The sequence below is a fragment of the Tympanuchus pallidicinctus genome, unplaced genomic scaffold, assembly GCF_026119805.1.
Source record: "Tympanuchus pallidicinctus isolate F22 unplaced genomic scaffold, pur_lepc_1.0 scaffold7, whole genome shotgun sequence".
NCBI lineage: Eukaryota > Metazoa > Chordata > Aves > Galliformes > Phasianidae > Tympanuchus > Tympanuchus pallidicinctus.
The window spans coordinates 2580001-2594559 of NW_026294791.1; the positions used below are offsets into that span (position 1 = coordinate 2580001).

At 46.3% G+C, this 14559-nt stretch overlaps 1 protein-coding gene across 15 annotated transcripts in view; it reads right to left on the reverse strand.

Annotated features, from left to right (window-relative positions):
• Positions 1-14559, reverse strand: part of NFIA (nuclear factor I A) — a 231301-nt gene that overhangs the window by 163 nt on the left and 216579 nt on the right. For all 15 annotated transcript variants that reach the window (XM_052666963.1, XM_052666961.1, XM_052666951.1 and 12 more), the window contains one exon: positions 1-71. This exon is cut by the window's left edge and continues 163 nt beyond it. In XM_052666963.1, coding sequence (XP_052522923.1) covers positions 54-71 — 18 coding nt within the window. In that variant the 3' untranslated portion in view covers positions 1-53. The remainder of the gene's footprint in view (positions 72-14559) is intronic.

The following is a 14559-nucleotide window of genomic DNA, read 5'->3' on the forward strand; positions in this document are numbered from 1 at the left end:
AGGTGGGAAGGGGTCAGGTGGTCTGTCCGGTGCGTGGTGGGAAGCGGAGACTTTTATCCCAGGTACCAGGACTGCAAGAGAGAAGAGGAGAGCGTCAGCCCCGCCGCACGCCCGGCTGCTGCGGGAAGGGCTCCGCGCACGGCCGCGATCCTCGGCTGCCAAGGGGGGGCTAATTGAGGCTGTGACGAATCGACCTAATTACAAAGCTTAATTAAAAATACTGTACGAACCAATATATTTTTTTACCAGTGACAATCGCTGGACGGAGCTACAGACGAACGCGGGGGTCATGTCATGTTACAAGTTATCAATCTTTTTAATAGATTATGGCTTGGAGATCCCTCCAGCTCACTTTTGTCTAATCCCCTGAAAAGGCGATACACATTCGCGTCTCGGTGCCATTTATCACCCTGCAGTCGGGGTTTTCTTGGGTATTTAGGCATGTGCCAGCATAAGCATCTGTTGCTTTATACTGCCCTGCTTCAACTGTCTCACTGGAACAGATGCACAGAAACTCAACAACAGGGCTGTTTTCTTGGGAGAAATGTGGATCGCTAGAGAAAAGGGAGGATAAAACAAATCTGGGGGAAAGTGGATCAGCGAAAACGTCCCATATCTCTGGGCATACTCGTGCTTGAAAACAAAACGTGAACTTCAACAAGTAGCTGTTCTCTGGGGAGAGAATCTTCATTTGGGGCAGAAATTCCCTGGTATTTCAGCTCCGCAGAGCACACAGTGCTGTCCATACCCCACTGGCACAGATGCCCTGAGCACAGGAGCGGTTCTGCTCCCAGCAGGAGGACCACCGGGGCCGGAGGTTGGGGCAGAAGCCATAGGGTGGGCAGCCTGGCTGGGCCCTTGGGGCAGGCCAAGCCCAGATGAATGCAGGCACTGTTAGGCCCGGGACGTGCAGGGAGATGCCACTTGGCACTGACATATTGCTGCAGGAGTACACCAACAGGCAGCGGCTATTTAGGCTGAAGTAAAATAATGCAGCCAGAGAGATCCAGGTATTAGAGAGCTGCTGCTGATACCCCGCGTTTTTCTCTGGCTGCCGTAATATATGAGGTGCGTCTGTGCGCACGTACAAACTGACGACAAGTTTTACCAACTTTTTTCTCTGTTCCTTTTCAGTGTCTGATTTGATTGATAGTATAATCAACCCAGAGAGGATTTATTAACATTTACAGAAGACTCTGAGGCAAGTTTCATGTGATACTTTGAGATTATGTGGTCTTGCCATGGAGGTAGAACCAGTAAAATAAATAGCACGGTCGCAGGAGTTGTCCCGCGTCCAATACACCTCATTAACGAACTCTTCCTTCGCTCGCCCTTCTGAACACAAACACGCCGTTCTCATATCGCCTCCATCTATTGCCTACAGATTTTCTATTTAGACTTAAGCAGGCTGTAATTAAGTGAAATAGTTCTCATATGTAAAGTTCATAAACAGAGCGAAGTTCCTGCAGGAGTTACGAGGCGGTGCCAAGTCCCGCTCTGCGCTCCAGGCTGCCCGGTGCTGAGGACCGCCAGCAATCCCCCATTCGAGGGAGCGCCTCTCGTGATCGGCACTTGAGCGTGACCGTCTCTGGCCAGGCCAGGAGCCGCGAGAAGGGCCCAGCAGGGAGTAAAGGGGTTAAAATTCAGAGCCGATCATTTAAATCTATATCGCAGATGTCCAATTGGCTCCCGTTGCCGCTGGCCGGGCCACATGGCTCGGCAGCCGGGTGACGGCAGCGGGAGCCACGCTGGCCTCGCAGGTCCCCCTGACTCCAGCACGGGTTTCAGAAAGAGAGAGCAGGCAGCGAGGCAGGAGCGTGTGCTGTGTGCAGGCCTGGTGCTGGGCCGCGCGCCCATCGCCTCTCCGCTGGGCCGAGCACCGCCGACAGGGGCTGCGTGCCTCCGTCCGTCCGTCCGTCCGTCCCGCGCGGCCGCGCTCCCCCACGGCCCGGCGCTCCTTCACGCATCTTGCTATTCAGCCTGCGCCTCGCAGACAAGGTTACCCCAGAGCGGCTCTGTAATCCTTCACTGAAATAGGCTTTATTGATTGCTCTGGTCTATTGTTCCCTTTTCAAGTCCCCCAAGTTCAAGTTCATCCTGGTGTTACATCATGTCTCGTTGCTAGCAGCAACCAGACAGCCCCAGACGTGACTATCATTAGCAAGAGCCGCGCTGCGCCCTCCCACCGCCCGCCAGCCGCTCTGACGTAGCAGCCCCGCTGCACACACATTGAAGTATTTATTCTGCCTAATTTATGACCTACACAGCGAGAGAGACCCCCACTCCAAAAACCAACACTGTTGTATATTTAATTAATCTGTCTTTCTCTGGCACTTGGGAAAGTTAGACAAAGGCCTAATTATTGTGTTTCGCTCCCCACACTTTTCTTTTTGGGGTGACTATTTGCATGGGAAAAGAAACGGCGCGGCCCCGCGCGAGTCCCCTCCCTCCAAAACACCTTTTTTTTCCTCCCCTGCCCTATTGACATTTCATGAAATACTTTAGCTGCTTAAGGGAATTAGAAAAAAAAAAATCTGATGTGAATGTAACTCCTTCTGAGTCGGTATTCAGTAACACAAATCAACTCATGACATGTTTAAATTTAAATGCTAACCACACACTCGGAGAGTTACTTTAAAGGTTAGTTTTTAATCAATAGAAGTTGCTGACTCCAGAGTTTTTCGCTGCGCAGTGCAGCTCTGGGGCCTTTGTCTCGCGTTAGGCTTTCAAACTTTTTTTTTTTTCTCGAGATGATTTTAGCAATGATTTGCAGACACAGAGTGCTATTGTGCTCTTGACTAGCAACATGTCAATAAAGGAGTAGAGTTACCATGCACCGGGGTGTCAATATGACTCCTGCAGACACCGCTCGGCCTTAATGCCGATGCAAAACTTAATTAACCCTTACGGGATCAAACCCAACTGCACGGATATTTTTTAAACTTCTGTGCAGGGGCTCCGCACCGACTTTACTGAAAAGCTGCTTTTAAAGGAGCCAAACTCCAGGTCCCTCGCAAACAGCTGCACCGCGCTGGCTGTTCCCGCAGCCCGGCTTTGATGAAATGTTTTATGGGCTGAGGCAGCAGAACAGCAAGACAGAGAGTGCATTTACTCATCAGATCCCACCGGCACTGCTCTCAGGATACCGTTTTAATTTAGAGCGTCTCACAGCTGAAACGCACACGCAGAATGATCCTCCTTTTCGGCTAATCATTTTAATATTAAGATCTCATATCCCCCTCAAGCCTCCTATACACGTCTAAGTCTTCCCGGATTAGGTCTGAAGAGCTCCATTGTCCCTTTGAAGCACCTGTGAAACTTTCCCGTGAAGGGAGAGGGACCTCGCTGCCTCCATAGGACGCCGGGAAAGTGCACGAAGCACGGGGCTCTGAGAAGCGTGCACGGCGAGGGGCCCGGGGGGAGGAACACAGCCCAGCTCTGTACACTGGGATCGCCGCCTTCTTTTTTGCCTTCTTGCGGGTGCGAGCGGGGCTCTCCCGCCCAACCCCTTCACGTTCTGTAATCTATCCGTCTGCACCCAGCCAGAGAACAGCGTATTGCCTTTCTTAATTTAAAATCTCCATTTAAATCATGTGCGCTATCGCAACACAGTCAGGATGATACGATCTCCTGGCATTTTCATAAAAGAGACGGTGTTTTATTTCCTCTCTATTTACTTTGCGGTACTGTTCTACCAGTGAGTTCAGAGCTCAGTGAATGCGCTGGAGCTGAGGTTGCCTCTCGGTGTGGGTGCGCACCGTCCTGCGGAGCATCCTGCGTCCTTCCCAGCACTCAAGGTGAAACATCAGAAAGAATTCTGCAGTCCGGCACGAGATCGTCGCTTCCCTTTCTCCAGTCAAATGAAGAAGTAATCTCATCAGGTTGAAAAGTGCTGACTAAGGATTTAATAAAGTGCCTGCAGATGTGTGTCATCTCTAAGGTATTCAACTCATGTAATGCAAAACAGTTCCATACCGAATGTGCTTATAAAATTCCATTTAACCATTGCAGAGCTCTATTTTACTGTTCTCGGAGGAGTATTATCACACTTTTTTTTTTTTTTTTTTTTTTTTTCCCTAATTTACAGCACCATGAAAGTTGAAAGTCTACGCTGCCACTATCTGAGAATCCTCACAGTAGTAAGGTTTTATGAACCATAAACAATATCTACTTGACTGAATCCTAAACAGGAAGTCTGAAATGGCAATTACGTGTCTTTGATAGCGGAGTCTATTTGTTTCTTATGCTGTTCTGAAGATAGCACAGACACACAAAAATCCTTCAGCAACTTCTGACAATCGGGTCCTTTGTATTGACAGAACAGCAAGGAAACACTCTGTGATTCAGGATATTTAAAAAGAGGAAAGCTGAAAGTGCCTCATTGACTTCGGTACGGTTTCTGCCTGCGTCAGGAGCGCCGAAACAGGCCCATTGTTTACAAGAATCTTCTTCGGCAGCCTTCCTGCACGATGCACTTTATCCCCGGCTCCTGAGCCTCACTGTGATCGCAGCTCACACGTTTTCAAACGGAAAGACGATCAAACAAAAACTTGTTAAATTTACCTCTACCTGCACATCCCCTGTGCTAACAATGAGGCCTTTCAGTTCGCGCAAAAAAGTGAAGCTTGTAAAGTGGCCCTATCTGCTTTTCAAATTAAAAAGTTACACAAAAGTCCTAAAGGGCAAAGTTTAACGCTGCGGAAGGAGGTTGTTAATGTGGAATCCAGAACTGGGTGTGACAGTTGGCTTATTTCTCTGGGCGATGTGGGTTATTTAAGGACATTCACACATTTGAAACTCTGACAAACTCCACACACTGGAGATTTTTCTTCACCTCCTTCTCTTCAGGCTGGCCATTCTCTTGATGGTCCAGGCCCGTTCTGTCGGCCGGTGGTGGCTGGGCTCGGGACTTCAAACACACTCTCCGCTGCGCCGCGGCCGTTGCTGCCCTTGGCACGGCTGCAGCAAGTTATCACTGTGTCATCCGGGAGGGGAAAACCACCTTTGATAAGAGCCCGAATGTAAAAACCGTGCAGCTTTAGAGCTCGCCGGCAAAAGAGCTGTTTGAGCAGTAGAGCCAAACCTGAGCCGCAGCCGTCGGGCACCTGTGCAGTTTCATCGCAGTGCATCAGTTCGTTTGTTTTGTTTGGGGCTGACATTTCCGTCGCTGCAAGAACTTCAAGGCACTCTGAAACATTAACCCCAGGATGGCGCATCGGGGTAACGAGTCCTTCTGGTTTCAAAGATAAGGCGAGAATGTAAACAGTGAGGTAGCGAAATGGTCCATTAGACATCACCTTGTGAAAGGTGCCGGCGGGGCTCTTCCCCATGGCAGGTCACTTGAAAGAAAGAGGCCAGAGCAGGAGCTTTGATATGCTTTCAGGAGGGCTGCCAGGGTGAGCGGAGTTTGTGTCAATTCAGCTTCTGGAGCGAGGGCTCCTGCCGACACAGCGTCCGCGTCCCCTTCCCCGCGCCTGCACTCTTCCCCCTTGTCTGTTGGTTTCTCCAGAGTTTCTTCAGGCATGAAACTCGATCCTACTGTGTAAACCAAAAGGTGGATATCGAAGACAAGGTCACCTTTGTGCCTATGCAAGTTATTTTCTTAGAGCTGGGATTAATTATTTAGTAATTATATTTTCCAAAATGGAATACCAAAAGGGACGTAAGTAGCGTGTTGGTCATCCCCAAAGGGACATAAAACAGTGAGTGAATCTTCTGGTTGTCCAAAACCTAAACCCAGGGGAGTTGCACGCCCCACGACGAGCATATTTATACCGTCTCGAGGAAGATAAAACCCGTCCCGTGAGGGACGCTGGTCTCCAGGCGATGTGCACAGTAGCTCTGCATCCAATAGCTTTTGCGAGAATGCCAATTGTGGCAAACTGCATTAAATTATGTGCAATAATTCTGTAATATGGACTTCTGCCTGCTGACTATTAAAAATGTATAGTAGTCCAAACCACTTCTCTCCTGGGACCAACAAGCTCACTTCAGGCAAGATTGCTGCTTGGGTTCAAACCTCAAGTTGGGAATAGCTCTTGTTTTCAACTAAGTCACCCCAAACCCTCCCAAACCTATGAAAACACACTCATACAGTAACTCCTGCTGTTGTTCCAGACATCTGAATGTTCCAGTAAAGTGTCCCAGCTGGCCCCAGATGTTTCCCAAGTATAAAGCAATGCTCTCAGTGCTGGACCCCCTGCTGCCCGAACCTGAAGCTCAGTGGATTAAAGATTGACTGCGCTATGACATATTCACATTTAGTCAGAACATAATACAGCAAAGACTTATCAATGGCAAATGTCTGAAATGTAATCCAGCAAGCAGAGTAGGCTGGCACTTTGAATATGATGTATAAATAATGTATGGGAACTTAAAATCTAAATTAGATCTACAGGAAGAAAAACTTCTCCTTTTCTCTGACTTAAAGAAAGTTCTCTCACAATGAGGTCATTTTTATGTCACTCTTTCAGTTTGCAATTTTGCTTTTGGACAGAAGATCTTCATTTCAGTTTGGGAACGTTTTGTGAGTTAAAGTTTTGCCCCTAGCTTTCTGCACAGTTAAGGGAATGAGCTCGTTTGTTTATTAGTAAATTGACTTGAAATCTGCAAAACAACTTCTGAACTTCCCGGTGCACACCGAAAGCTTGCAGCAGTTATGCTAAACTGTAAATCTCGCTTTAAAAAAAAAAAAAGAAGATAGCCAAAAGACAAAAAAAAAAAAAAAAAAAAGAAAGGGAGAAAGAGAGAGAAACAATCCCATTTCGGTTTTTGTTAGAGGACGGCATACTACATAGATCAGAGACTTTTCAAAAAATAAAAACCCCCACTGTACACAAAGCACAGGAAAATGTGAGGAAAAAAGGAAAAACCTAAAAGCAGCTTAGAATGTGTTAACTCTGCCATTCTGTCAGCTTAAAGAGTATTTTATGCTTGATCAACAGCTCTCTTTTATTATGCTTTTCTTTCATTCATTCAAGACATCAAAGACCAGAACCACCAGTGTACCTGATCTACCAGAAGAACTTGTAAGGGTGTTCTAAAGAAACGGGGGTATTGGGAGCCAGACACCCCTGCGGACAAGGCAGTTCAAAGAGAATATTTCAACAATGATTACATTTTGTAAATCTTTGTACGAAAGACAGCTTATTTCCTGCTTTTTCATGAAAAATAGATTCTATCCATTAAAGTGAGCCCACAGTATGAAAGTTACTTGAGATCTGAGGTACAGCAAGCGGATTAAGTGGATGGTGAGATGAAATCTTTGAGAGAGACGATGGCTTTCTCTGATATTTGTCGCTGCCATAAGGTTCTCTGACCGGGATAGAAACTTTTTTTTTTTTCATTTGTAGACTCGCCAGTAGCAGTGAAGATGTTTGCAAAAGCAAAATAAACCAAAAATGAAACAGAAAGGAAAAACGTAACAAATAAAAGAGCTAAGAAAACAAATGGCTGCAAAACCCTTTTGACACGTTTAAAAGAAAAAATATATATATTCACACTACTCCCCAAATTGCAGCCCAGCCATTTAAATCCCACAGACGACTCCGAAGTGCCGCTCGCAGAACCAAGCCAGCTGTTTACTTTGCAAAGCCCGCGGTGGTTTCTGCATTGATAAACTATATAACCTCACACACACAGAAGGGATTTTAGCTCTGCCAGACCTCATTGCTCTGTCCTGGTCTCTTTATGTGCTGTCACAGGATAAAAATGATCCTAACACAAACGCTGAAATAATAACTTGCTCCAGAAAGGACATCTTTGTAGATATTTCCTGAATAACTGCCAAAATGATCTTTTTTTTTTTTTTTTTTTTTTTTTTTTTTTTTTTTTTCCCATTCATCCTTTCAAAGTTTTGCTACAGACACGGCCAAAATTATTTGGGAGTCATCCGAAATGACCCAAATGTGTCCCAGCAAGCTGCTGGGAAGGTGCACCCTCACCTATTGCTGCTCCATCGGCGCAGGGGAAGAGCAAGCATCAGGGCTTGTTTTGCCAAAGGAGCAAAAAAGAGGCTTTAAAAACTGCCTTGTGGTTTACGTTTGCTCTTAAGATTTGAAAGTAAATACTGTGTGAAGGGGTGTTTAACTTTTGCACTCTTTCCGCTCACTATTTTGACCGTCCTGTATTTAATTCTGCTGGAAGCACACTTCGATTTACGAAGAAACGCAACAGCTCTGCAGTTCAACCTCACTTATTTCCTTCCCTCCGTGCAATAAAGCGTGCAAGTAGATCCCCCCCTTCTGCCAGCAAAGCTGAGCCAGGCCTCGGCCAGCTTGCTGCCATCTCCCCCGGCCCCACACTGTGCCATGAGGAGGGGGCTCCGGCTGCTGGGAGCCCCCAGCCCTACGGGCTCCAGAGGCCCCGCAGGCCCCGCACCGCTGCCCGCTGCCCAGCCCCGCGCCGGCAGTGCGTTTACAAGTTCAAGTTCAGGTTTAAGCGAAATAAAACGCTCCTCGGGAGTCTATAGCCAGCCCTCATTTACATGTGATCCCTCTGAACTTCGCCTGCGCCAGCGCGCCCTGTTTCCAGGGCCCGCCGAAGGAATGTTTTACAGTTAGAGCCCGCAGTGCTTTCTCAGGCATTTTAGACCCAGAGGCCCAAGTTTCAAGCTGCAGCATTAAAAGTTTCCACAGAGCTACTGCAGAGAGAGGGAGGAAGGAGGGGGGCAGGGAAATGAGGAGAACAATATCGTCTTAATTGTCTCTATATAGCCCCACAGTTAAAGTATTACTTTTTAAAGGGACATAATTTATTCTGGAGGCACGGTGTTATAACAACCAGTACATACTTTCACCGCGGCGTAACCCGCTCCATTCTTCATTGTGCTCTCCGGTTTTGTTGCTTTTGCAGAACTCCTTGTTACCGAGTCCCCCGTACTGTACTTACAGTTTTATTCAATTTAAGCCAGTTCCTGAAGTCCTCAGGCAAGCAAAGCTCTCCCGGAGCCTCAGGAGTTTTGCCTGCATCAGGACTGCAAAAATAATCTCCCCGCAACCGCCATTTCCCCCGAAACTTCGTTACTTTTATTGCTTTAGACAATCAGGGAAAGTCATCCAAAAAAAATCAACCCCCAGTCTGGGCCTCCCAAGCTCCATTTGCAGCGAGACAGCCTGGGCTCGTGCGCGCACACACACACACACAGACACACACACACATACCCTGCACACCCAAACTTGGGGGGGTTCCCCCCCAGGACGCTTCTCTCAGCCCCCCCCAGCAGCAGCCCTGCAGCACAGGGATGGGCTGTGCTGCAGCAAAGTCTCAGCTCTTTGCTTCCAACAGTTTGGGGCACAAAAAGCAGTTCTGAGCTGTTTTTCTGGCTTGCCCTGAGAGTCCTTCTAGAGCACATGCAACGAGAGGAAAGCGTGCGTGGGGGAAATAATATCCTGAACTGGAGGGGGAGAGTGGTCTGCACCAGTCTCCGAAATCCTCCCAAAAGCCTTTGGTGCCTGGTGTCTGCCCGGCACCGACTGCTTGTGGGTGAAGCAGACAAATGAGCAGTCACAGTGCGCTGCCGGGAAGCCAAGGCAGCACGAGCAATGCATGCAGGCAGAGCAAGAAGCAGGATGTGTGGGCTAGGGGCAGCGGGGCTGGGAGGGAAGGGCTGTGCAGGTGGACACGCAGACATGGGACCGGGGGGCAAAGGGTCTGAGGTGACCTTTTAGAAATGGGCAGAGAAAAGATGAATGTGAGCCCTCAGAAAGGGAAGAGGAGTCAGGATTTGGGCAGGTCTGAGGAGCGCTGGGCAAGGAGACGCAAACTATCTCCACATTAACATGACCAGAAAAGGGACACAGAGGCAACTCGAGTTTTTGCCACATTGACCTCAAAATTAGACACTGAGCTGGAGGAATAATGAATCAATTCAGCAGCGAACCCCCCCTTCCCAAACCTCTCCTTAAAAAGGAAAACCGAGAAAGCATTGAACTGAACAAAACGAGCCTCCTGAATGCAAGAACTTTTGATGTCTGCATTTCTCCTGATGCTTTGTGCCTCGCTAAACTGAACAAACTGCTCTAAGAAAAGTTCAAGGCCATGCACAATCCCTGGGCTCAGCGTTTTGCACGCTGGGCATGCAGGGCTGGCGGTGATGCTGCAGCTTCTCACATTACGTGGTGGTGACCCGGTGGCTGGGGACATGGTGGCCCTGTCCAGTGGGGTGGGGTGTCACAGGATATCTGGGTGACCAGGGCGAGGAGGGCAAAATCCTCCTCTGCTGTATTATCTGCCTTAAACACAGCGGGACGCCTGAGACGTGGTTGGGTGTTGGCCTGCAGCAGAGTGATTTTCACACATATGGGAGATGCCAATGATGGTGGAGTGCAGAATCACTAATTGAGATGAAATTAAACAATTTAGTTATTTCTGCTTCATCATATTTGTGCAGTATGGCAGGCAGAATGAATTGCTACTAATGATCAAATTTAGTAATACTAATTAAACTATCTCAATTTAATTAATACTAACAGAGAAAACAGACAAAATTGCTAATGTAAACCTTGAACTCAAAACCAAAAGGTGTCTCTTCGCTTTTATGAGTCGCTGAATGTGGGACTTTTCTCTGAAAACAGACTGTACAGAAGTGGCTCTTTGTACTCAGTCAGTAAGCTGCTCCATTGTACTGAGAATTACAGCTCTCCACCCCGTATTTTTTTTGCATGTTACTACTTTTACTCCTCATATTTCTGAAGAGCCTCCAGCCGCCGCAGGAGGACCTGAGCTCTGTTTTGACTCACGCAACATCAACAGAAGTGATAAAGCAGCTGCAATTACTGGGCCAGGCTCTGCCCTCGTACTGCTGTTCCCAGCACAAAGAATTTATCAGGAGCCTGTGGAGCTCCCTGTGACTGGGAAGAAGAGGGGTGGAACACAACCTGTCCTGAAGCTTCAGACTGAGCTTTGTGAGGCAAGAAAATTGGGGAAACCCCAAAACTAAACCCACCTCTACATCAAGGAAAACTGCTTTGGGTTTGCTGGGAGATAATACCTGTAGCCACAAAAGAAAAGTGCAGAGATGCACGATCGCTGTGGTGCAAGCCCTCCCTATGCAGTTAATGTGAATGTTATCGTTGAGCTCATTTATTTGCAACAGACTGGGTTTATCCTATTGTGCATATCTATAAGCAAAATTTAAACACAATTAAGCAAAAAGATTATTGTATTTCTAAAACAAACTCCTGCCAATAGCAAATCTTCCATCTCCAGCTCTAATCAGTGTCAGTCAGGTCCAATACCATAGATTACAGATGGGATCCTTAACCTAAAAACTACAAAAGAAGTACTTTAAAAAAGAAAAAAAAAAGGAAAAAGAAAAAGAAAAAGAAAAAAGAAAAAAAGAAAAAGGAAAAAAGAAGAATGAGAAAAGAAAAAAAGGAAAAAGGAAAAAGGAAAAAAGAAAGGAATGGGAAAAGGAGAAGGAGGAGAAGGAGAAGGAGGAGAGGGAGAAGGAGAGGGAGGAGGAGAAGGAAAAGGAGAAGGAAGAGAAGGAGGAGGAGGAGGAGGAGGAAAAGGAGAAGGAGAAGGAGAAGGAGAAGGAGAAGGAGAAGGAGAAGGAGAAGGAGAAGGAGAAGGAGAAGGAGAAGGAGAAGGAGAAGGAGAAGGAGAAGGAGAAGGAGAAGGAGAAGGAGAAGGAGAAGGAGAAGGAGAAGGAGGAGAAGGAAAGAAAGCCAAACTAGAAATATTATGAGTTCCTGAAAAATCTCATTTCTCATTGTTTAGGACATGCAAGGATGAAAAACCACAAATGCCACATGCAAATTAGGGTACCCTATTTTTTTTAAAGATGCCTTCTTTGTTACTACACTTCATAAGATGTAGCTATGGCAAAAAGCACAGAAGGAGTTCTGAAGTTGTATAAAGCCGCTCCAAGCAATGTAGAGATTCTAGTGTTCAGCCTCAGAGGTGGCTGCTTCTTACCCGTAGTGATTTTTTCTTATTTATATCTCAGAAATAAAATTACATTTGATTGGTTTCTGAAATATATTTATCTGCATCTTTTCTTGTGTAACAACTATTATTTGTATAGATGATGCAAAAGTAGGTTCATGTAAGTGAACTTGCCTGAAAACATTATGATTATGGTGTCAGTACTGTTTTGAAAAATGGATATTAGTAACTAAAGTAACTAAAGGCTGCATAGTTAAGGGGACAAGATACGTTCAGCCTCTTTATTACTTAATATTAGATTTTTTTAGAAAGACTCTTTCTTATTGGATTATTTTTCTCCTGTTCCACCTCTGTTTGGATATGCAATAAAGGCAAATGCTAGAGCCAAAACAATACCACTACCTGTTCTGAACTGATCACACTGCAGCCAGGTAAAATTTGGAAGCCAAATCTTGGCACGCAGCTAGTAATCCTCACTAAGAACAGACTTTGTTAAACTTAAATCACAAGCGATTTTTAACAAGCTTCCAGTCATTTTGCTGTATCATTTTGCTGTATTCCTTTTGAAGCCCAAATCCTTCTCTGCATACTATCGCATTAGAGTAGGATGGCCCAAAGAGGTGGTGCTCACTGGTTTGCAAAGATTAAATCTGCTGCAAACTGCCTTTTGCTTCTCATCTTTTGGTCTCTTCTTAAGGAATTTACCATTAAATTCAGAGCAAGACAGTCTGTTTTGTAAGATGTTCACTTCTGAAGCTTATATATTTCTTGACCTTCCTGCTAAGGCCATTAAGCAAAGAACAGAGAAGCTGTAATGCCTATGCATTGAGAAGCATGTAGGGACTGCAGCCTTTAGTTTTTGACCTTCACTGTACATTGTGGCCCAGATCCTTTGATTGCAGAATTGTTAAAAAGTATATATGGCGGTTGGCAAAAATCTTAATGTTCCAGTAAATGCAAAAGCCATAAATTCAGCTGCTGACCTTTTCCATCCAGGTCACATGTGACACCTACTGGAGTTTGTCAGGCTGGGTGGAATTTATAGGGCTCGTATAGGTATCATCTGCGAAAGCTGAACTTTCATGAAATGTCTTTCAAAGGTGCTTCCAAAACCCTTGTAAAAAGTCAGTATGTCTTTTTTAAGGGTATACATTCTAGATGCATTTTAAAAGGTCTCATCATGCCACCTCTGCAAATCTTCAGCGCTCAGGAAACTTCAGCCCTTAAATGAATGCACTTTACCAAACAAAGAAATCAGGCCAGGCGTGTAATTATCGTGATTACCAACTTCCAACAACCCCTCTCTGAGCCTGCGGAAGACACTAAAGGTCTGCGAGCTCCTTTCATTCTCACGAGCTCCTCTCTGCCCCTCCCTGAAATCAATTGTATTGATGGAGTATTGTCAGTCAGGGAAATATGATTTGATGGTATCCTAAAGCAGTTGCAAAAGAAGGGGAGGAATGCAAAATCTACTCAGGTCCACACCATGAGCGTGAGATCAATGTTCTCAATAATACGTTTGCCTCCGCGTAGCACCCTAACTGTCGCAATTAATAATGTAGAAGGAGCTGATTAACTTAAGTAAAGTGCTCTCCACTGTGTAAACACATAAAGATCTATAGGGCAAAAGAGGAGTGAAAGAACAAAACGTCATTTTTATATTTTATGTGGACACATTCTTGCTTTCCATTCTGCTCTTGTAACAATTACTGTAGTAGCCACTCTGACAGAGTCAATAAATCGATCTGGGACCTGATGCAGCAGCGAGGCAGACTAATCCAATACAGCATTATCTGCAATGGAGGCTGGGGTGGGCTGGGGCGGCAGGAAACCAGCTACGTCAAGTAAAAGTGGTAAGAGTACACAGCTATCACCTGGCCTTATACGCCTAGCTTTGATTTGTGTGCGTGCGCGTGCACGCATCTGAAAAGGCTTGCGACTCTGCGGGAGGAAAATGCTCTACCCATGCTGCAAGTCCCAAGTCCCTGCAGTCTGCAGTCGGCCCAGGGCTGTGTGGCTCCGTGAGGACCAGCGCCCTGTTGGAAAGTGTGGCCGATGGCACAGTCCCAAAGTGTGCAACCTGCTCAGGGCTGAGCATCCATGAGCCTGAACGATCTGGTGACTGCCTCCTGCCCCCCACAGAGGTCAGTACTGGCTCCCTCCTCCGAATGCAACCTCTGCCACGGCCACTTGCCCACCGACAAACAAATCTGGGAGCCCTTTCCCACGTACTGATAGGAACTGTCACTTTTTGTCAGGCTAAATGGCCACTGGGGTCTGGTATTGTGTCTCTGACAGCGGCTGCACTCCTCTTCCGAGGAAGATGCAAGAATCCCTGTAGAGGAGATGGACCAAAACGATTTGGCCAGAAGGGAAGCTTCTTCCCACCCTGTGCAATAAGTGGTAGGCCTTGTAAATCCATGCTAGTGGGGAATATGAGACAGAAAAAAAGAAAAGACAGTTTCCTGCTGAATGGAAAAAAGAAAACTGTTTTTTGGCAGAAGTTCTTCAAGAAGGAGAACATAGGCCATTGTTATTAAGAAGACTTTTCAATGAAAACGCAGAAAATCATTGCCTTTTAGAGTAATTGTTTAGCTAAAGAAAGGTTACACAGCTTGTAGAGAATTTAGGAAGAAATTAAATCTCTCCAGCTCATTCATCATATTTCTG